At 40.8% G+C, this 22966-nt stretch overlaps 1 protein-coding gene across 1 annotated transcript; it reads left to right on the top strand.

Annotated features, from left to right (window-relative positions):
* Positions 1–5658: 5658 nt before the first annotated feature.
* LOC139201188 (zona pellucida sperm-binding protein 3-like) lies at positions 5659–19162 on the top strand. Its single transcript, XM_070830451.1, has 12 exons — positions 5659–5854; positions 8568–8666; positions 14445–14561; positions 14648–14701; positions 15751–16058; positions 16677–16795; positions 16898–17001; positions 17561–17738; positions 18081–18198; positions 18349–18431; positions 18716–18804; positions 19079–19162. The coding sequence occupies exons 1-12, from the start codon at positions 5659–5661 to the stop codon at positions 19141–19143; spliced, it is 1530 nt and encodes a 509-aa protein (XP_070686552.1). The 3' UTR covers positions 19144–19162.
* Positions 19163–22966: the final 3804 nt, after the last annotated feature.

Genomic DNA, 22966 nt, shown 5'->3' with positions numbered 1-22966 from the left:
TCGATAAAAATAAAAAGCAACAAAGTGCTGTAATATATACACGTTTTTATACTCTCCATACTATCCAAAAGGTAACAGTGTGAAAATGTGAAAGGTTTTAGTCAGCACGACTTAAAAAGCAGGTAATTCAGGGGATTTGAGAAAAACACAAGACTTCAGCATGACTGCAGGTCTAAACTGCCACAGCAAACCTGAGTATTGCTAAACTGAGCGAGTGAGTAAATTATCCAAACACACTGATTAATCAACACACTCATACATGTTTTTCATGGCTGTAATTTCCTACTTTGTTTCTGACTGATGCAGATTCAAGAAACTGACTTGTGTTCCCCCAACATCAACCGCTATCATCACAATTCATCACTGTGTCTGAGTCAGTATTTCATCTGTCTCCATCTTCAGACAGGAAGTGAAGTCTGTTGTTGGTGGCGGCGGCGTCCGCTCATGTTCGTCTGCTCGTTGGGGAAATGCGGTGCCCTCAGGGGAGATTTGATTTTTGATGTGTAAGGCCGATTTGTCATGTCGGCCTCTGTGTTTACGCCTGTTAATGTCACAACAAACATTGATGAGACACAAAGGATGATGGGAGGGGAAACAGCGGGGAAATGGAGCTCAGAGTGACGCGTGATTGATGGGTGATATTTAAAAACACAACATCTGACACCAACATGGCATCACATCCAATGCCAATGCTGTAAAAAGCATTGCGTCACGGTGGCGTCGTCTCGCCAAAAACAAAACGTCATCAGAAGCTGAGAGTGTCAGACTCAGAGTGTCTCCAGCTGAAAGGTTAACGCCTACACTCCCCACGTCTCAGCCAATCGCAGACATCCTGCTGACAGGTCATCAACTATCAGACAGCAGGAAGCACCACCTTCCACGGCCACAGTGTGAGACACCAGCATGGACGGACAGACATGGACTCGCCGCAGGCAAAGTCATGACCAGAGGACGACAACACCGCGGCGAGGAGGAGAGGACACGGCGATGACATCAGAGCTGAGCAGAGGTGGTAAAACTACACATATTCTTCACTCAAGTAGAGAAACTATTAACCTGACAAAAAGATGGACAACCTGATAACTCCTCCAAAGTGAAGCCAGAACATCTTGAATACGTCCTGCTGGCTGGCTGCAGTAGAGGTCATAAAGTCCACCCCCTCCATGTTAGCAGCAACTAAAAAGTCAACATACGCGTCAAATATAATATTTCCAAAAGATGGTTCTTATCACTGTGGGTAGTTTATTTTCAACAAAAGCTGCTGTGAAAGAAACTGATTGTTCCTTCATCACTGAAAAAGCAAAAAATAGTATTTCAGACGTCTTTAACCAGATCTAAAATGGAAGCAGCTATCAGAGCCCAACTGTGGTGAAAGTTCCCTGGTTGTGTCAGTGCAGCTTTGATAAAACACTGGACTTTAAAAATGGTGACAAATAGAAAGTCATAACTTTCCTTGCATGACCACCATTTTTCCATAACCATAACCGCATGGTTATTATTGTAACCATGACAACGATGCATAACGTTAGCAAAGTAGTAATATGGACTCAAATCACAGTGTTTCCTTAAATCTCACAAGTTGTTTTTGTGCCTGAACCAAACCAAACCTTAATCACAGTGTTGTTGTGACAGAAAATTGTATGTTTTATTTTCTAACAGCGATTTGTAAGACAGTACAGACGAATAATTTCCTGCATCAGATGAGAAAATGCCTCTATGTATCAATACAGAAGGCAGGGACAAAAAATATATTTTGTCGTTTTTGGACTTGTTGCCTTGTAGCTAATAGCTCCAGTCCAAGTCCTTCCCACCTTCTACAATCAAACAAGCACACAGGCGTATATGTCGCACATATGAAATGTGCGTGTGCACAAATTTATGTCAGGCGTTCACAGTAACATTTCTTATAGACAGTCAGATAAACTACAGTAATCCTGATAGAGACGTGAGCGTTTTGGTCTGTTTTAAATATGGTGTTTTTCTGGTGGTGATGTGTGAGTTCAGTCCAGTTCAGTCATTTTATTATCCCAGATGGGAAACTTGCAGCCTGGAGCACAAGACAAAAAGGCAACACAAGAGCAAAAGCAAAAGTACAAAAATGTCTCCTGCACACAAAATTTACAGAACACAATAACACAACAAAACAGTCTCTAAAATGCAAATTACATGAGCAGATGAAGCAAAGTTATTGCACAGGCAACAAAAGAGTTTTTCCTCCTACTGCACTTAAACTAGTACTTTAAATCTTCGGCCTGAGGGAAGAATTTAAAACTTCACAAAAGTGAAAGGGGTGATTTGTGCAGTCTAATATAGACCTGGCCTTGTGGAGACCTGCTGGTCAAATACAGCCGCCATGTGGGACACCTACTACCTTAACAGCCTCCTTCACAATGTGGCTCAGGGGGTTTTGGTAATTGATGTTCAGGTTCCCATACCCAGCAATGACCTATTGACATTATGAACATTGGTTATTAAGGCTAGTTTAGTACTAGAATGAACAGCTTGAACCTGTAACAGACTGGACATACGACTTAACTAAAAACTAAAAACATTCACTTATTTCTGTACATGCTGAAGTACATCTGAACAGAAACGTGATCACTTAGTTTTGAAAAAAAAGCGAATAACCTACACAGTCAGAAACACTGGATTTTTGATCTAAATAAAATCAGAAAAGTGATTTGTCCTCCACTCAGGACTATGCAGCTGCCTCAGACCAGACTGTGATAGGATTTTAACATTGTAAGCCAGTTATTAAGATGTTTTTAATCACGATTCATCTAATTTCTAAGAGTTACAGAAAGGACTGAGGCTGTGGGACAGGAAGCATTAAACAACCTTGAAACTGGAATATTATAGTAATATTATTAGGAGGTTTTCCACATGGCTGGAGGACCAAAATGGTTTAACAGCTCTATAAAAACAGCATATAATTATTTCTCCTCAGCTTTAATACCTGACATCATATTTCACATTAAAATATAAATGCCAGGCAACCACCAAAGACATGATAATGTTGGCACAGCGGCTAATCTGATGTTCAGACTGCGGTTTGTTGTGTATGCAGGCGTTTCCTCCTCGTTCTACATCGACCGCGTCTTGGATAAAGTGATCAGCTTGACAGCTGCTGCTGATATTTATGATCCTCGTCATCCAGTCAGCAGCAGGAAACACATCACTTTTATGGAGGGGGCATTAATACGACTGTTATTCAGGGATTTATGAGTCCATCCTGAAGCAGCCGTTTGTCCCAGCAGGTACTAAAACGCACCACAGTGTAATAACCTGCAGACGATGTTCAACAGCAGACTGTAAAGCCTCACTGTAGCACAGATCAGGGGAGGTTGGATTTAGTGTCTGGAAACATGTTGTGGTCAGTTTGTTTGTTTGTTTGTTGGAAATCCTTTACTTTACTGTATCACCTCTATAAGGGGAAGCACAGGAAAATACTAAATGGACACCTGTCCAACCGTTGTGATGAAAGCATCTCAAGCTGGTCTTTCTGTTCTTTCTGGTCAGTGGCTCTCAAACTGTCGAATGTTTTTAAAGGCTTTTCCCAAAAAAGAAAAAAATCCTCCTGTTTTTATGAGCTTTGCTGTGACTCAGGTAAATACCTGTGTGTTATTCACTGACTGAGACACTTGGATCTGATTGATCGTTGGTGGCCCTCTGAGGATGCTATGCTGAGACTCTCATAAACCTTCCTGAGCTCAGTTATAGTCCGCAGATGTCTGCAGGGTCCGACTGCAGGCTCACTGATGGGTCCCTCTATCGAATCACAGGAGCCACTTTTCTTATCATCATCATCATCATCATCATCATCAGTTCTCTCTGTTTTCACAATTTATAAACCTATGATGCACTAAATGCTAAATGCTACCACCAGCATGCTAACATGCTCACAGTGACAATGCTAATAGGCACTGCATCCAGGCCTGCACTGAGTTTAGACTGGGTTTAGATCAGATAAGACACACTGTGTTAACACCAGATTAGACTAGATTTAGACCAGGTTAGACTGAGTGTAAGCCACATTACACTGGTTTTAGACCGGACTGGACTGTGTTTAGTCCAGATGTGTAGGCCATATTAAACTGGACCAGACAAGACTGGCTTTAGTCCATATCAGACTAGATTAAAAACTGTTAATCCAGAGTCCCTACCTGCTGTTGTTTGTTGGAAAGCAGAATTGAAAATCGCCTCATTAAAAATCTCTACATGTTCTGATCAGTGTTAAAAGGAAATCTGGACAGGAAAAGGAAAAGTTTTAAAATCTACAGTTTGTGCAACTGAGCGTGTTAGTACTTCTGAAAAATTCAACCAAACTTTTGTAGAGTGAAGTTTTCTCAGAGGATGGATCAATATTTATTATACAATCATAGTGAGACTGAGGTGAATCTGTCAACTGGAATGAGCTCATTACTTCAGGAGAGTGAGTCTACTAATCTAATCACCGTCTGTCTGACTGTCCGTGTGTCTGAGGATCACAGCTCTTCTCCTCAACGCTGTGCATTAACTAACCAAATGTTTTCAGCTACCCATCATTCATCAGGTTGGTCCCTCTAATGAACGACAGGTAGGAGACCTGAATATTAATCATCTCAATAGTAACTCATAATATTCAGTGAGTTCACACGCAGACAAAATATTCCTGAATCAGATAGTTTTCTTCACTTTGTCGTCTTGCTGCTGAAGTCTGAGCAGTCAAATCAAATGGTGGTTCTGTGTGGAGGCTCTGTGTGTGTCTGCGATCACACAGGAGCATCATGGGAAATGTCAGCTTGAATAATGAACCCTGACAGATTGCTTGGGGTTCTGGAGGTTTGTGTACAGCCTGTAACAGCAGTGGCACCTCTAAATATTCATTCATCTGTCTGTAGCACGTTATGTTTGTTTACCTATCAGTGCTGCTGTCTGACACAAACCTGCGATCTCCACACAAAGAAAAGCCCATGAAATTCAAATTTAGGCTTTCATGTGTTAAAAATTTTTACTAGAGTCTGACAGCCACATGTGCGTGAATGCAAAGTTATTTAATGCATTTCTATATGTGAAATGCTTTTCCACATTTGTTTTCACATTTAAAATTAGTTGATAAATTCACAGCACTTTTTGTACCTCAAGCCAAGAAAACAAACTTGTTTTGACACCACAGACCAGTTTTCCAAAGGATTATATTTTCTATTTGACTATTATGAGTTGGCATTGACTGTATTTATTTTTCATTTGTTTTTATTATTATTATTTTAGTGATTACAGAGTTATTGAAGAGGAGGAAAAAAGTTCTCAGCTCGTTCGCTGGGTTGCTAATGGGACTAGCATCGACTCCTGTCTAGTCTCTGCCTCTATCTTTTCCACAGAGGAGGTTAAACTGGAGCTAATAGTTATATTTTGATTGAAGCAGGCTTTTACCCACAGTGTCCTACAAAAAGACAGAGCTTAGCTGTCAATTGAGGTAATTGGAGATATTTTCCCTTTAGAACCAAGCAGCTATTAACAGCAGCCGTTATCGGGGAGTTAAGAAACCAAACATTCTTTGTGGGTTTGCTCCTCTCAGCTGTCACACTGAGCCTGAGACAAGACATTTTAAAGTGCAACCAATAAATCTCAGTGTGGACAAACCTGAAGTGTTTCTTGTGACAGAGTTTTCAATAAGCGATGCTGTGCTGCAATCACAGCCGAGGCCTTGAAGAAACGTTTGGAGGACGGAGGTGTTTTATTGCAGGTGGAGGACACGGCATCTCCAGGCAGCATCGTGAACAGACTTCTGATCGAAATGCCAGCGTTCGTCTCCACCGCTCCACCTTCAATCTGTGTCCGGACACCACGCCGCTGTCATCGCCTCGCCTCGGCTGTCAGTCACACCTGACAGGGATATTATGGTTCTGACGCGGGTGGAGCGTGGCTGTTCTGATGACAGATGAGCCGTCCTGCTCAGAGAGGAACACGGGGAAAAAATCCAGCCCTGGAGAAATGAGAGGCTGGAGTGTAGATGTCAGAGATGAACAGCTGTCTGTTGTCAGACAACATGAAACACCATCATCATCAATAACAGAGAAACTTTCTGCCATTAAATCTGATCTTTCTGCAGAGGGTCAGTGTACGTAAACGGCCTTTACCTTCCCATCAAAATAGTCTGACTTCACCCTTACAGGGGTTTCTCTCTGTGGTAGAAAGGAGGTGGGGAGCAGAATAGTCGCTTAAAACATTAGTATGGAAGGAGTAAAGGAGAAAAACTAAAAAACGCAGTATGGAGTGAGTGACAGTGGTTAAAGCTCCCCGTGAAGAAACACAAGTTTCTCACCAGTTGACACACAACCTCATGCAGGAACATTTTCATATTTCTATCCTAAACCTCTCTTGTATTATTTCTGTGAGGTTTGCTTGAACAAATCAGACTGTTTTAAGGGGACAATCGAAAATCGCTCAGACTTTGGAGGACACAACCTTTTATCTTTAATCTTACCTTTAATCTTGTGCCAGACGAGGACGTGTCTTCACTGGAGCCAGATTCTGATGTGTTTTTTTTTTGTATTTTGTAAATGTATTTCTTTTATGTATCACAAGGCTGCTGACTACTGCAACACGCCATTTTTACCACACTGACTGATTTTATCTGCAGTCTATTTTATTTTGATAATTTCATTACCTGCCTACAAGAAGTTTTCTTTTTTTTTTTGCCCATATTGGACAATGACACTGACAAGGTGGATGGGAATGAGGGGTATGAAGGGCAACTAAGATCACCAGATAGAATTGAACCAATGCTGGTTGCAACCATGTGACATGTGCTGTAACTAGCCACCTAGTTATGTGAATGTCAGCAAGACTGAGGAGCCAATTTTGGACTTTAGGAAGAAGCAGGAGAGAAATGATCTCTAATTATTGCTCAAATGTTTGATTGTGTTACTGTTTCATTTATCTGAAATTCACACACAGCACTGAAAATCATTAGTGATCACATTGTTCATTGTTTTACCGTTAATTATTCATCTTATTCTATTCTATATGTTTCTGTTTAATCTTATCCATTCACCACTTTGCTATTTACTCTCTTTGTTATATTCATTTCTGTTTTACTGCCGTATTTGTTAGGCTCATTCTGGAGGTAGGCACCTACTAGAATTTCACTGTATGTTGTATTGTGTTGATTATGTTGAGTACGTGATTTGATTTGAAGTCAGACGTTCTAACAAACAGGTGTCTTAACATGAGTTTCAGATAGTTTTTTAGTTTCAGGGAGCGAGGAGCCAATGAGATAATGAGGGTTGAAGCTCTTTAATAAGAGGCAGATTTCTAATAAATTAGTGCTAATAGCTCACTATTTATATCAGACTAATGTGGCATAATGAGCTACGCCCTCAATTACAGCATGTTTCATTATATAATTGATGTTCATCCCTGTTTCATTTCATTCAGAGACACAGAGAGAGAGAGAGAGAGAGAGGAGAGCTAAGGCTGCGAAATGAAAAATGTTTAAAGTTTAAAGAATCGCCTTAAGAAATCCAAGTTTCACAGAGAGAACTAAACTAAAACACCAACACAAGGAGTCAAGTTTCTCTGTAACATCGTTGACCATCAAACCAAAACCTCTAAACTGTCCCAAACTAACAAGTGAAACCGCAGATTCTCTTCAGGCTGAAACCACGAGTTGATGAATTGATTAGTTGAGAAGCAAAAATTCATCCAGCAATTATTTGGATGGTTATCTAAACAGTTTTGTAAAGCAAACACTGCTGGTTCCATCTTCTGAAATGAGAATTTTTACTGGCTCATTTCACCATTTAATAATATTAATATATCTTATGAATATAATATAAAAGACATTCTCATTTCATTACTGTGTTATCTGTACTATTTTGATCTTCATTTGATGCTACTTCACACTTCTCCTCCACCACATTTTGTAGCCAAAGATTTTACTTTTCACTCCACAACATTTATCTGACTATTTTATATACCAGTTACTTCGCACATTCAAATTTTTGCTAATAAATCATGCTGTATTGTTATAGATAAAAGCCACCCAGCAGTATATAAAAGGAAATTAGCTGCGCCTTTAAGTGATGCTCACACATTAATACTTCCACAGTTGTAATCCAGTGATTTAGTGTGTCTGAAATGAGCTGCATAATGAGTACGTTTAGTACTTTGAGTGTATTTTGATGCTTTTTATGCAGGTATTTTACTTTAACAAGTTATTTCTACACTGTGATATTGCTACTTTTACTTAAGTAAAAGATTTGAGTTCCTTTTCCACCACTAGACACCAATCAGTTCTTCTAATAACCTTAAAATCAGGTAACAACTTCCTGCACATCATCATGCAGTAGAGTGAGTGTTGATAAAGTACCCATGATTCAGCAGCCCAGCAGAGATTTAATGTGACTGAAACATTTCTACGGACAGACTGCAGCTTTGATGTGCACTAAAGCAACAGCAGAAAAACTCAGCTTCCTCTAACAGCCAAAGCAGTCACTCCATCTCCTCTGAACATCTCTTTTTCAATTAAATCAGCAGCTTTCTCACTGATCTGCCCATAAACCTAACCCACAATCCCTCTGCAGCCTCTCCAAACAGGCCAGAATCAGCAGACTCAGATCGGCTCCGTCAGATCGTCTTCCAGCTGAAGACTAAGACGCCAAGAAGATCAGACGGACAGAGACGTTGGTCCGAGTCCAGGTCCTTTGTAAACCTCCAAATCTGGATTCAAACAGTATGAAGGTTCAGACACAAAAATCATCACAGACTGGGACCCTGAAATCCAATGAGATCCCCAGACTGCCTCAGCAGCCCAGGAAAGGAACCAAAACGAGAATGCTTTTTACTAAATAAGATACTTAAAAACAACGGGGGAAAGAGTAGAAAGAGAATAAAAGACCTGCTTACTGCTTCTTCACTCTACTGTAACTAACATAAAAAAAGCCCAGCTGTCTTTCTCCTCAGTGATGTGATCATCTCAGTCATTATCTGCAGTTATCGCTCTGGCAGCTGCAGGTGAACAGAACCACATCACCAACACATACATGAATACAAATGGAGGTTTAAATGCATTAATGCAGGAGGATATTTACATAAGACTGAGGCACCTCATTTAGCAGAGTGTGGGGAGACTGATGAAACCTGGCAGACAACACACGGAGAAGGAAAGAAAAACAAAGAAACTGTCTCTATGGCACTGATTCCAATAATTGTTATTGCATTAAAAGTACCATTAATTTACCCACGAAGCCTCAGCAGATAAACAGTCTGTCAGATGACTGACATCAGCCCCAGTTCTTCACTCAAACCCACTGACAGCATTGAACAGTCCAGTTCTGAGGATTAAATGATTGGAAATGTTCACTCTCCAGAGGAGCTCCGGAATCACAACCTTTCTCTTTATTCTCTCTTCAGATATCCTCAAACATTTTAACAGGAACTCTGCAGTTTAACATTCCCAGAAGGTCTCTGTTGAGGCTCTGCCATGTGAATACTTAACAATTCAGAAAAGATTCCTGTGTGGTTATTTTTAAAAACACACCATTCAATGAAAAAAAAGTGGTGGTATCCACTAATGAAGCACACATGAAACAATAAGAGCATTAAACCTGCAAAAACTGACTGATTCGGAGGAAACAAGTAGTGAAAACAATATTGCAATATCGTGATCTTCTAAGCTAATAAGGTGAACTTGTTAGCAAAGTCTAGTGGATGCAAATAGCCAGATGGCCGGTATTCTGCTATTTACACCCGGTCTGCTGTCAAAATACATTAATTTACTTGTAGAATTAGTTAGTAGTTTAATATTGTCAGTTTTCAGTCACAGCCTACTTGGTAGCAGGGTAAATTATTACACACAAAATATATTCTTTCCAACATTCACCTGGGTGTAAATGGCCACATTGGCTTTTTACGTCCAGGTGCAAATAGCATCTGGCTTAATTCAAATCATTATTCACTCTCTTGTAGGTCTGTTTTTGGTCTCCACCATTTCCTGAGGGAAATGTCTGGATCTTCTGTCATGGTTTTGATATTCAGTCTGTTTATTTGCTCAGTTTGTCGGTGCATATTCTATCTCTGCTGTCATTTCAGACCCAGCCACTCCCACCAGTAGCTCACCTCACCTGCTTTTTTGTATCCTTGAACTTATCTGAGAAAATAATTTTTTGTACGCCTGCCTCTTGAGTCGTGCTTTTGGGTTCTGTTGTCTTTGAACTGCAGCATCTTTAGCTGAATTTATTTTAATGTCTTTTCAAACTGTCCATGAGTGCAAAAATGTTGTAGTTAATCAGTGGAGTATTCCTTTAATCAACTCTTCACACCTTAGAACTTAAATTACTTCATTAAAATTCCTCCCCTGTCCTCTGAACATTGTTGGTTTACCCATTTTCTCTCAGTGTCAGTCCTGTTTGTGGCAGACATGAATAATAAAGTTGAGTTGAAGAAGTTGACTCCTCGGAGGTCCTGAAAAAGTTAGAGCTGATGTTGGAGAGTAAAGAGCAGAGACAGAGGCTAAACATCACGCTCTTCGTCTTCTCTTGCTCCTCCTGGATTTCCTGTCTCCTTCTTTCTGCTCGTCCTCAGCTGCTCTCCAGTTTATCCCCGACATGTCAGACTGTGTGTGTGTGTGTGTGTTCAGCTCCACCCTCTGCAGCGCTGCAGCAGGGAGGATTTAATGTTAGAAAGCTTTCAGACACAGGAACGTCTGTCTGTCAGCAGGACGTTTCTGGCAAAGCAGCTCATGGGGTTTCTAGTTTGATGAGACATCAGGATGATGATGATGATGATGATGATGCAAGTCAAGCAAATGTTCAAGCAAGCATTTCTCCAGGTGAAAAAATTACTGTTTAAATTTTGAAGATGTAGTTGGTCTTATAATATTGTTTTTGAGCTGGTTGAGGCAGGATGGTGGTGTACTAGTTGCTGGCTAAAATGAGGTTTACTGTTTACACCTGGGGCCTTTCTGTGCGCCTCTGTGTACTCCGGCTTCCTGTCACTGTCCAAAGACATGCAGGGTAGGTTAATTGGTGACTCTAAATTGCCCTTGTGAGCGTGAATGGTTGTCTGTCTCTATGTGTTGGCCCTGTGATTGGCTGGCGACCAGTCCAGGGTGTACCCCGCCTCTCGCCCAGTGTCAGCTGGGATTGGCTCCCGTCCCCCCGTGACCCTTAAGGACAAGCACTATAGACGATCGATGAATGTTAGCTCGATGAGAGTGCAGGTCAACGTTCATGGTCATCCAGGGGACACAATGTGGGTCAGTCCAACACTTTATCTACAACAATTGGATGAATTTATATGAATGTTGAGGACTCTTATAAGCTGATTGAGTTCTTATCTGCACAGGTCTACATTTGAGATTACATTTTGTGTACTATAATTATACTGCACATTACACTGGGTTTAACAGGTGTGATGAAGTGTAATCCCGTCTCAGGTGTTTGGACTCTGTGCAGAACATTTTATTTTATCTGCTGCTATTATTGTGGATTAAAGATTCACTTTAGTGTTAGATGGTGAATACGTTCGTAGCTCTATTTTTACATGGTTCATTATTCATTAAACCTGACATGCGGCACCAGTTGGTGTGTTTCTGATTCAGTGAGACTGCAGCAGTCAGACAGCGGAGCAGGATGGAGGAGGAATGTGATTATGAGATGGAGGTTCAAGGTCAGAGGTCAAATAGGATGCGCTCCGCTCAGCAGATTCTTCAGCGGCGCTCACTTCTCCTCTGATGAACTCTGACAGCTATGCCCCTAAAATGTCTGCCATCACACACAGACTGTACACACACACACACAAACACACAATATAAAGTCTAAAAATAAAGAAATGTGTCTGTCTGTCCTCCAGCTCCAGGTGTTCTTGAAGGGAGGTTTTGTTTGTCTGGAAGTCTGAAATTCTAGCTTAGTGTTCGAGTATAGTACGTTTTGAACATAGAAATGTGAGACTTCAGACCTCCAAATTATTAGAAAAGACCATCTTCTCTCTGTTTGTCCTGCTCCATCTTTCAGTAAATGTGTGTGAAAATGCTCCGTTTACATTTGGCTCCCTTCATGAGGAGGAAACTGTTGAAACTGAATCCACCTCGCTGCCCGTTATTCATTTTTCCTCACTAACATTAACTCCCATTAACACAAAGATGTCAAAGGTGAAAGCGAAGCAGCAAACTGTTCTGTTCTTCTTAGAAAAATAGAATATGGGACCTTTAATGTTGTAATAAGTTTTATATACAGAACTCTCCTTATAGTGATTTCACAGTATTTTATACACTTTATACACTTATTTATGTACTCGTACTTTTATACACATACCTATGAGTACATTTGTCATCTATACCTGTATATTTTAAAACTTCTTTTTAACCAAATCTAATGGTTCAGTTTCCCACCTGCACTGCTTCTTTTTGTATGAAATGTGCAATATGGATATAATTTATTATGATTATTATTAGTATTAGTATTTATTATTGTTATATCTTTGTTCCTTTGCTGTGACCAGTCTCATCACAGCTGAGTTTTGTCATCTAAAAACTCTCCACTTCTTCATCAAGGTCGTCCCAAAAACTTGCTGCCATCATCATCATTAACAAACTGCTTCGTTTTCGAGAAACAAAAAGAAAAAAAAAAACAGCCACGTCTGCGTAAAAATAACACGGCATTAAACTTAAACGACTGAACCCTTTACACACACACACACACACACACCTCTTTTCTCTGGCTGTTAGCGGTTAATAAATAAAGGAAATGAGAAGAGAGAGCTCATTAATATCAGTGAAGGTGAGCAGCTAACAGCCCCAGGAGGCCGCTGCAGTTTATACAGGAAATGAATGGAAGGAGGGGACCAGAGCGGCTAATGCTAACACACACACACACACACACACACACACACACACGGTCTGGTTTGCTGGTGGTCAAACTCTCTCCTATAAACAATACTACATATATGAAATCCAAAAATGTTTTTCAGACCTTCATTATCTGCAGCACAACTCATAAATCACTGATAAAAACATACTCACAAACTGGAGACGTCCGAATAATGTCAGAATAAGGACTAAATAAAGAATCCTTTTCACCTTCTTTTCAAGACTTTATAGACAAAGTTATGAGACTAAATGTTTCATCATCTGTACACCAGAACAAACCTTAATCATCGTATTATGTCCATTTTATCATAGATGTTGAGATATATGTGGTACTGTGTACTGTAAGTCACTTGTTATTAGTATCCAAAACTGGGTTTTGTATGTAAGTATGTTTTACTTATTGTTATATTTCTCAACAGAAGCATTAAACTTCTTTAACTAATTAATCAACTTCTATGCCAGATGTTTGTATGGGTTTTCTCTCTCCATCACCAGGAACCTTGTGTGTGTGTGTGTGTGTGTGTGTGTGTCTGTGTGTGTGTGTGTGTGTGTGTCTGTGTCTGTGCGTTAGCATTTGCATTGTTGTTAGCATGAGTGTTAGTGTGACCTTGGCTAGACTATTTATATGGAGGACACAGGGGGAGAGCACGTTTTCCTGCCTCTAATGATTCATAAACAATTTTAACAGGATGAACTCAATCAGGACCTTAATTAGTCTGTGACACACACACACACACACAAACACACACAAACACACAAACACACACACCATATAAATAAATTATAATTCAGTGGAAGCAGAAGAGAGATCAAGTTGGACATTCACCTCTGACCACAGACGATCTTTGACTTATGCAGGTCCGGACTGAGGGCGACACCTGTGGAAACTCTCTGCTGATGAGATGTCGTTTAAAAGTACAGATAAAACTAGTAAGTGTACCTTTAGTCAAGGTTTTTTTGACAAACTAGATGTAAAACCACTGCAAAATCTTTCCTCACTTTCTGTACTCTGTGGGCGTAGACCGATTCACAGCACAAACCAACTTCATTGTCCTCTGTGGTGGAAGTTTGATGGAATAAAACTTTATTGAGACACGGAAACTTAGAGACAAAGGCTGTAAACTGTAAACCTGAGCTGTTCTCCAGTACCGCTGCTAATAAAGCAAAAGCAAAAATGAACACAAAACAAACAAGAAAAAGGGCTGAAAACAGCAGAGTTGGACTTTGTTTCCTGTCTGCTGTGCGGCTCAGCACCAGTCTTAGATGTAACACTTCCTGGTTCTGTGTGTGCTGAGCCGCACTGAGCCGAGCTGATCCAGGATGAGTCTGGATGAGGCATCGGTGCCACAGCTTTGATCTGCCTCCCTTTTGTCTGGAAGAGTGTCATGATGGCTGAGAGGAGCTGATGAGTTAAACATCCCATGAAAAGAAGTTATTGGAAGACATTATGTTATACTGTAAACAAAGTGTACATACAGACACTAACTATGTTTGTTGTTAGTGTTACACAATGTTTCCACTGTGTCTCTCTTCACCTCTGTTAAAACTTGAGATATTACAGACATTAATACTTAAGCATTAATAATTAAAACAGCTCAGGTGAGTCTCAGCAAGTTGGTGCAGGTGAACGAGGTGCAGCTGGAGAACCATCAGGCCAATCAGACGGAGGGCGGAGCCAAACTTCAGCTCTACAAAACCGCCTGCAGCACAGGTGAGTCTGTCAGGAAACACTGAATAAACTCATAAACACAATGCTGGTCAATCAAATGTTTTTCTATCTGTTCTGTGGAGTTTTAGCAGTGGCTCAGGAGTTCAACTGGAATGTTCAGCCTGCAGTCCAGCAACCAGAAGGTATCACAGGAATCACTGCAACACTCACCATTTCGATATGAAAAGTGCTGGATTGTTTTATTAATGTGGTCCATTTAACACTCAACTATGATCAGAAGTGTCTTGATCAGTAATGTTCCTGGTTCAGTGATGCTTTGATGACTGGGTCAGTGTTTCAACCCAGAAAACCTGCAGCACGCTCATTAATACATAGAAGAGTAATTGAGTCGTATATTGAATATTCATTGTGTTTCAGTATTAGATGGAGTGAATGTTTGACTTTGATTTAATTCTGTGATGCACCTAATTTGGTCCTCATCCACTGTGTGGGAGTCCAGAATGTCTTTACTGCCGCAATGGCACAATTAGCTCCAACCGGTTGTATAAACTACAAAATACGATATAGAGATTTGAGATAATTGCAAGGAAAAACGGCAAATCTTCACATTCTGCGAGGCTAGGACTGGGAAATGTTTTTGCATGAAAGAGGTCTTAAATATTTATCAAAAGTTTTTTTTTTTTTTTTTTTTTTTTTTGCCAGTTTTCTGTCACTTGACCTAATTGATTCTATGTCCTGCTGAGAATTTTGCATCGTGAGAAAGCAAATTTAATAAGCGTTTTGTATGTAAAATCTTAATTTGTAACTACTAAAGCTGTGGTTGTAGTGGAGTAAAGCTCCATTTTCAAATTTAGCTTAGTGGGGTAGAAGTAAAAAGTCAAATGAAACGACAGTAAAATGTACCTCAAAATAGTAATTAAGTATTTGAGTAAATTTAGTTGCATCTAAGCACTGCACTTAGTTATCATCACTGAAGTCCCTTATTGCAAAGCTGGTGCTGTTTGAAACAGTTTGTCATCATCTTCATCACATTCTGCTGCACCAAGATGTTAAAATGATGTTTTGGTTTCATAAGAGAAAAGACCTCGGTGATGAGGACTAACTGGTTGTCCTGGTAATGAATAAAGCAGAAAACATTCAAGGTTGAATCAACTTTCAAGTACAACTTTATTAATGGCTACCACACTCAAAAACAGTCAAACTGATGGATAATATCTCTCCTCCCTCCCAGCTGTCCACCAGGAGACGCAGTCTTTCCATAAACCGTTGTCTTGGAAGTTTCCAGAGCCGCCGACTGAAGAGGCGCCTCGGTACCCTCCACACTTTGAGCTGAAGGTTCCAACAGCGGCCGACAGCGTCCACGCCATCTGTGGGGAGAACTCTGTGCGGGTGGAGGCCAAGAAAGACCTGTTGGGGATTGGTAAACCTGTCCTGGCTGCAGATGTCACACTGGGAGGATGTCCTGCCACAGGGGAAGATGCTGAAGCTCAGGTCCTGGTCTTTGAATCGGAGCTGCACGGATGTGGCAGCCAGCTGCTGGTGAGGCTTTGATGTGAAACCTCGGTTTTACAATGACGCATTTAAGTCAAGAAGGCCAGTTTCATTTGAGCATCAGACAAAACATTTGACATCTGCTAATGTTCAGTAAATGTTCAGCTGATTTCAGAATCTGAGTTTTCATCTTTCAGATTTGACTGCTCAATGAGTCCTGTCCCTCCTGGTTACACTCATTGTTTTTCACTTTAAACCAGCACTTAAGCAATTTGTAGTTTGCACAATGACTTTTGAAACAAGGGGCTCATTGTTTTGTATTTGTATACAGTTGTGTATATTTCTTTTAATTGGTTCTTTCTCTATTCTAAATGTAATATTTGCTCTGTGTGTAGCATGAAGGGGCTCCAGCTTTCATTTTGTTGTACAACCATGTGAACCTTCTGCCTCTTTAGCGACTGAATGCACCACTTCGACAGTCTCTGATATTGGGGCCAGTAGTGCGCAGTGGGTTTATCAGAGCTTATGAGACTGGTTTTATTGTATATTATTTGGTTCAAAACTAGGAGCTAAAAAGCTGCAGTAATTAGTGTTAATGTCAGAAGTGGATTTATGGTACTTGTCTCCACGTTTGACATTTAAGGCATCTTGTAAACTGTGTTTCAGATGGCCGAGGACTCGTTCACCTATTCCTTCGAGCTGATCTACGCTCCCAGTCCTCTGGGAGACGCTCAAATTGTCCGAACCAGAGATGTCACAGTCGGCATCCAGTGTCACTATCAGAGGTCCTGAATCAGACTTTTGTCTGTTTTCTAAAAGTAAAAGATGAAATCAAGAAATATCTAAATTGAACAAAGGTTTAGAATATTATTCTTAATGGTTTTTAGGAAGCACGATGTAAGCAGTGGGATCTTTAAGCCGACCTGGACGCCGTTCAGTCTCGCCAAAGCTTCAGAGGAAAGTCTTTACTTCTCCCTGAGGCTCATGACCGGTGGGTGTTTGTTCCAACTTCATTAATGGAGAAAAGACTTTCTTACAGTGTCCTGGCGGCCCACAGCACGTTTCTCAACTCTTGTGATCCTTGTAATGTATTTTTTTTTTTTTTAATCAGCAGTGTTTAGAAGTATTCAAATTTACTGAAGTTAAAGTGGCAATATCACAGTGTAGAAATACCCGATTATGAGTTTAAGTCCTGCACTTATAATTTCACTTAAGTCTCATAATGAAGGATGGCAACTGTCCATGTGGCACTATTGTATAATCGGTTCATAATTATTGTCTTGTATGCAAGTGATGATGTAATTGGTCATCGGATTTTAACAACTTTTACCACAATGTTTTAATCAAAGTTGTTTGAAAAGTCTTGTAGTAAGAACTAGCTCTTGAATACATGCAGTGAAGTGTAAATGGAAATGCTGAGGTGGAGTAAAAGTACAAAATTGTGCAGTCCGTTGGTCTCTTGTTGAAGCCACAGTATTTGGCATCCTGATTCCCTCTAAAATTCAATAAAAAGACTTGTTTTTGTGAGTTTGTTTCCCTGTGACCCCCAGATGACTGGCAGTTCCATCGTCCGTCCACTGAATTCCTGCTGGGAGACATGATGAAGTTTGACGTTTCAGTCAAACAGTTTCATCACGCTCCTCTCAGAGTGTTTGTGGACAGCTGTGTGGCCACTGTGATCCCAAACGTTGACACAGTCCCTCGATACGCCTTCCTGGGAAACAACGGGTCCGTTGGAGCTTTCTTTAGTGACATGTTATGACCTGCAGCTGAACTTTTTGAAATTCTAAATGTTTGTAGATTTTGGAGCTTTTAGGTAGAGAAATGTAATTAAGATTGTTCAAACTTTATGAAGGGAATTATCAAGTGTTTTTGTTCATGTCCTAAAACGTATCTGGATGGGATCATTTATTGTGCTCCTATCTATTCTTTCTTCCCCATTCAGCACCATGAATAAATGTATTCATGCCATAAGCCGTCCTCCCACATCTTTGTAAGGGTCAATAGTTTATCTGGTCTCCTGTGTTGTGTTCAGGTGTCTTGTCTGATGCTTCTATATGTTGCCTTCAGGTGTCTGTTTGACAGTCAGCTGACAGGCTCCAGCTCTCAGTTCCTGCCGCGGTCTCAGGACGACAGACTGCAGTTTCAGGTGGAGGCCTTCAGGTTCCTGCAGGACAACAGTGGCGTGGTGAGACTCCAACACACTGCACATTTCCTGTTAATTTTCCTGCAAAGTTATAGCCGGATTTGTTTGCTCCTGCTCTATATGAAGTGTGTAACGTTTATGAATTGGTGCTACATAAACTGTGCGAATGCACGTCCTCTTGGTGTCTCTTAGATCTACATCACCTGCAGTCTGAGAGCCACGGCAGCTGCTGCAGCTGTGGGTGCCACCAACAAGGCCTGTTCATTCGCCCATGGGTGAGATTTTTGTGTATTTGCTTAGTCAGGTCAAGTTCTGCACATGGAGCAAACTTTCATTACCTTAATGCCAAAAGCATGTGGTATATTACATTTAGATTAGTCAGCAATATCATGAATATTAAGGACTAAGTTCATACTCACACCCTCACTGCATTTTAGTTCATACCAGTGGATGGAGAACCATATCAATCTAAAATCTGTATTTCTGATTTTTTGTTTCCTGTGTCTGTATAAGGAATATTTACATTTGGAGTTAATCTGTAAGAGCTTTTGATTGACAGGTGGAGGGAGGCCAGTGGCAGCCATAACGCCTGTTCCTGCTGTGACACAGCCTGTGGGACAGGAAGCCAGAGACACCTGACTGGAGCAGGTACGTGGATGCTCTCCAAAACCCGACTGGTCTGTGTCATTTTCACTCCATCGGAGTTCAGCAAACAGGCAGCACATGCTGCTTATGCCATCCTGAAGAGACTGCTCTGTAAACACGATGCCACATACACAGGGCATTGAAAATGGAATAAATTTCCATTAATTAACTGAAGATGTCATGCTAAAACCCCTTAGATTGTCCCATAAGGTGCAAATCAATGAGAACCTGAAATCCCTTAAGGTTTTTTTTTTTTTTTCATATTTCTGTGCTGCAGGTACTCAGTGGGAAGAGGACACGGTGGTTGGACCAATCACAGTGAAGGAGAGACCTCTGCAGTGAAAAACACAGAACTTAAAAGAAATGAATGAGATTAAAGCATTTTCCTGATGAAACCTGGTTTGTGTAGTTTATTCTCATTGTATTTTGCTTTCACTCAGTCCTGTTTTTATCCCGTCTCCAACTGATTTAAAATGCTGAGTTTTGACGAGGCTCCCTACACTGGCTGCCTGTAACGCATATAGAACTGATTTTAAAGTCTTCATTGTTGTGTACAAATTAAATGATTTTGCCCCCTCCTACATAACAGAGCTCCTGACCCTCTAACACGCCGTCTGGGGACTGAGGTCATCTGACCAAAGCCACCCATCTGTCTCTGAGATCCTGGACTAAGTGCTGAGCGGACAGGAGCTTCTCTTGTTCTGCCCCAAAATCATGGAATTCCCTTCCTCCCTCTGTCTGCTTTTCCCTCACCCACTTCTACTCTCCAGCATTTAACCATCACTCACCCAGGTCTCAGTCTCTATGCACCGACGGCCTGCTGTCATCCTTCCTCTTGTTTTCCTGCATTTAAAGCACTTTGGATCAAACTGCTTTACAAAGTTGATCTGATTTGTTAAATCACAAGTAAAGAGAGATCCATGTTAGAGAAAATTATTGGTGTTTTATACAGATGATGCTCTCCTCAACTTGCAGCACACAACAGATGGCTCTAATCTGACTGGGTGTGAGCTCAAAGGAAGCCTTGGTTTTTGTTTGTGGTGGGTTTTTTTTGTTTGTTTTCACCATGTTCTGTTTCGTAACCACTTATGAATCAGAATAAATCATGGTTTTTCTAGTCTTCCTGTTATGTGACTGTTTAATGTGCATATAATAAGACTGCTGATCTATGCCAGCCTGTTAACATGCTCTGCTCTGACCTCTAACAGGCTTTTTTTCTGTTCTATCAGCCTATTAGCAGGTTGGTTACTGCCCTGTTGGCCTCCTTGTTTGCTCTGCACCGTCTCTGCTGTAGAGTTCAGGTGCTCCCAGCTTCTCAACTGACTTCACTGCATCTCCAATTATCCAGTTTATAAAAAAGAAATCTGGCCTGAGACGATAATTAGTTTATAGATCCGTGTGTGATCAATAGACAGTCCCACTTTTACACTCATCTGTTTTGATTACACAGACTCCTCTGGATTCAAGTGGACACAAAGTTTTTAACTAGAATTTCCTAACTTCACATCCAGAACTGAGAGCTCCTGAAAGAAAGAGCAGGCAAAGTTGACCCCATTAGAATCGATGACATTTTTATAAATAACTCAAGAAAACTGATTTTCTTTCACTTTGACATCCAAACAGTGGAGAGTTGTGCAAACGGTCTTTGGTGTTACTGGATTGTTTCAATCTGTCCTTCAGCTGATTGGATATTCATGCACTTGCTGCCATTAAAATATATTGCTTTTAAAATTTCATTATTGCTGGGTTTTTTCCCCAAAACACTGGTGTGAACATGCCATGCCTTAGGCTGTTTTGTGAATGCCGCCCCTGTATTCTGACCTCCGGTCTCCTGCACAGCTCCCCTTCATGCTGTGGTGAGCAGAGTTTAGTGGGTCGGTCGCTCGCTGGCGTCTTGGTGCTGTGCTGGGACAGCTGCTCTGCCACTTCGCCCATCGTCCATTTCAGCTGACATCACCTGAGTGGACGCAGCTGGAGGGACAGTTATCATGCATCACAGAGAGGTCGGGGCAAAGGCCTCATCATCTATTTTCTATAAATAGCCCTGACCTACACCCTCCTCTTCCTCGCCATCCAGCCGCCTTGTTCCCTCACCGCGGCCCAAGCGTCAGAGGCAGCAGCATCCATCACGGGCCGGAGAGGGGCTTCCTGTCAGATGCATCCATCTCTGCGCTCCATCTCTCAGGGGAGGGGAGGACCACTGCTGGCTGTGTGACCTGAACCTGAGACGTCACAGGGTCAAAAACCAGACTTCAAAGTAAAAGTCTTTCACACACTTCAGTAAAACTCAGTGATGTGTTTCTGATGATTTTGTCTATTGATTTATTCATTTTCAGTACATTAAGTCTACTAAATTACCTCAAATACAATTCAGAAAATGGAAGTTAGAGGTTGATTCACATCATTTTGTCCACATTTAAAAGCACATCACCTCATCAGCACATGCTATTTTCCCTTGACTATCTATTCCTTGGTTTTCGTGCCTAATGTGGGTACATTACTCTAGCAGCAGGAGGTGCTGATGTCCCATTTTGGGGGAGGAATCTGCTGAAAGTTTGAGGTCTGCACTTAAACCACAGAGTGTAACTGCAGGAGCTGAGAAAAGGGTTTAAATTTAACGGGTTGGGTGCTAAACTACCAGTTGTAATCTCTTAAAGGTCCCCATTAAACATGTTTGAAGGCACACAAAGATACTCCTACACTAGTTTTTCCACAAAAAAGTTAAATTACTGTGTTGCAAAATTCCATCTATTCTATCTCCTTCATTGAAAAATCCCAAATCTATGAATATATGAATATTTTTCATTTCAAAAGTTTAACCTCTGGACACAAAATGTCTCCTGCTTCTCTGAAAAGCCCATTCTCAGTTTTTTGTGCACTGTTTCACATTTCAACATCACATACTGTGGAAGTCGCGTATTGAACCATGATTGGTTTTCTCAAACTAGTTGTAATGTAATTAAATCATCTCATTTGTATATGTTTTAAACTCAGATTTACGGTGAGGACACAGAAAATGTTTTCTCCCTTTGCACATTTGTCATTCTGTACAGTGAAAGTCAAACATTAAAGTTAGGAAACATTAAGCAAAACATATTTTTGAGTGGAACAGGACTTTAATTCTATGCCTCACCTGATAATTTAATTCAATTAATCATTGTCACAGACCTTCCATAACACCTAAGTTCAGATAAGAGTGTTAAAATATCTGTTACTTGATATGATGTACTGTATATAGCGTGTAACAACAAGGGGACAAAGAGAGAGTAAATTATTCCCATTCAGAGAAATCTGACACCAAACTAATCATCAACAATATCCAGCTTCTTTTATCCTGAAACCTGGATTCTAGGGCATCATATGAACCCTCATTCAATGCTTCACCTTCAATAAATCAAAACCTGCACGACCTGCTCTGTAAGCTCACAGGCTGTAAATGCTGCCAGTGGAAGAGCCGATGCTCCCTCTGCAGCAGAACACTGCCCCCCCGTCTAGTCCAGGTCTCCTCACACACACGGTGTGGGTGCCCAGATTAACACAACCATGTGGATCATAACTGGGACTACTTGTTCAAGAGCACCCCACACACACACACACACACACACACACACTTCCCATTCATGCTTGATTCCCATCTAGACGACCAATTTGGAGAAAAACCCCACCAGCAGTCTTTAATAATAACAATAATAACTTTATTTATAAAGCGCCTTTCATAGAATAACTTGAAGTCCAAAGTGCATACAGTAGGAACAAATATAAACAGAGAAACTGATAAATAATTCTGAAAGGTTTATAGCAAAAATTACATGATGGAGAATTAAATTATGGAAAAATTGAATGGAAATCAGTGTATTTTTAATTGGCACGTCTGCAGATGCATGTCGGATATAGATCATTGATGTGATCATTGAAGCTTGTCCTCTCCACAGAGTAAAAGGAGGATGAGTCACCCTCCACTCAGCAGATCAGGGGGCGACTAACTGGCTCAAGGACTTTGCTTTCACTAAATGAATGTTTCACCTGCTCCCTGGACTTGCTAACACACTGTGTTTAAGTCTCAAAAAAAGAAACAGACCTGCCCAGTGGACTGAGTGGACTCTGAAATCCAGCCGGAACAAAGTAAAACATCCACTACAAGGAGGTTTTCGAGTTGTTCAGTTCA

This window comes from Pempheris klunzingeri, chromosome 5 (assembly GCF_042242105.1).
Source record: "Pempheris klunzingeri isolate RE-2024b chromosome 5, fPemKlu1.hap1, whole genome shotgun sequence".
Classification (NCBI taxonomy): Eukaryota; Metazoa; Chordata; class Actinopteri; order Acropomatiformes; family Pempheridae; genus Pempheris; species Pempheris klunzingeri.
The sequence above is the reverse complement of the archived record's forward strand: the minus strand, read 5'-3'. Positions and strand labels throughout refer to the sequence as shown.

What these genes read in the sequence shown, in the direction of transcription:
- LOC139201188 (XM_070830451.1), top strand. Translation starts at nt 5,659, where the DNA reads ATGCTGTGCTGCAATCACAGCCGAGGCCTTGAAGAAACGTTTGGAGGA. An exon ending in AAGATCAGACGGACAGAGAC is followed by an intron (nt 8,667 to 14,444) that starts GTTGGTCCGAGT and finishes TAATTAAAACAG; the next exon opens with CTCAGGTGAGTCTCAGCAAG. An exon ending in GCCTTCCTGGGAAACAACGG is followed by an intron (nt 17,739 to 18,080) that starts GTCCGTTGGAGC and finishes TGTTGCCTTCAG; the next exon opens with GTGTCTGTTTGACAGTCAGC.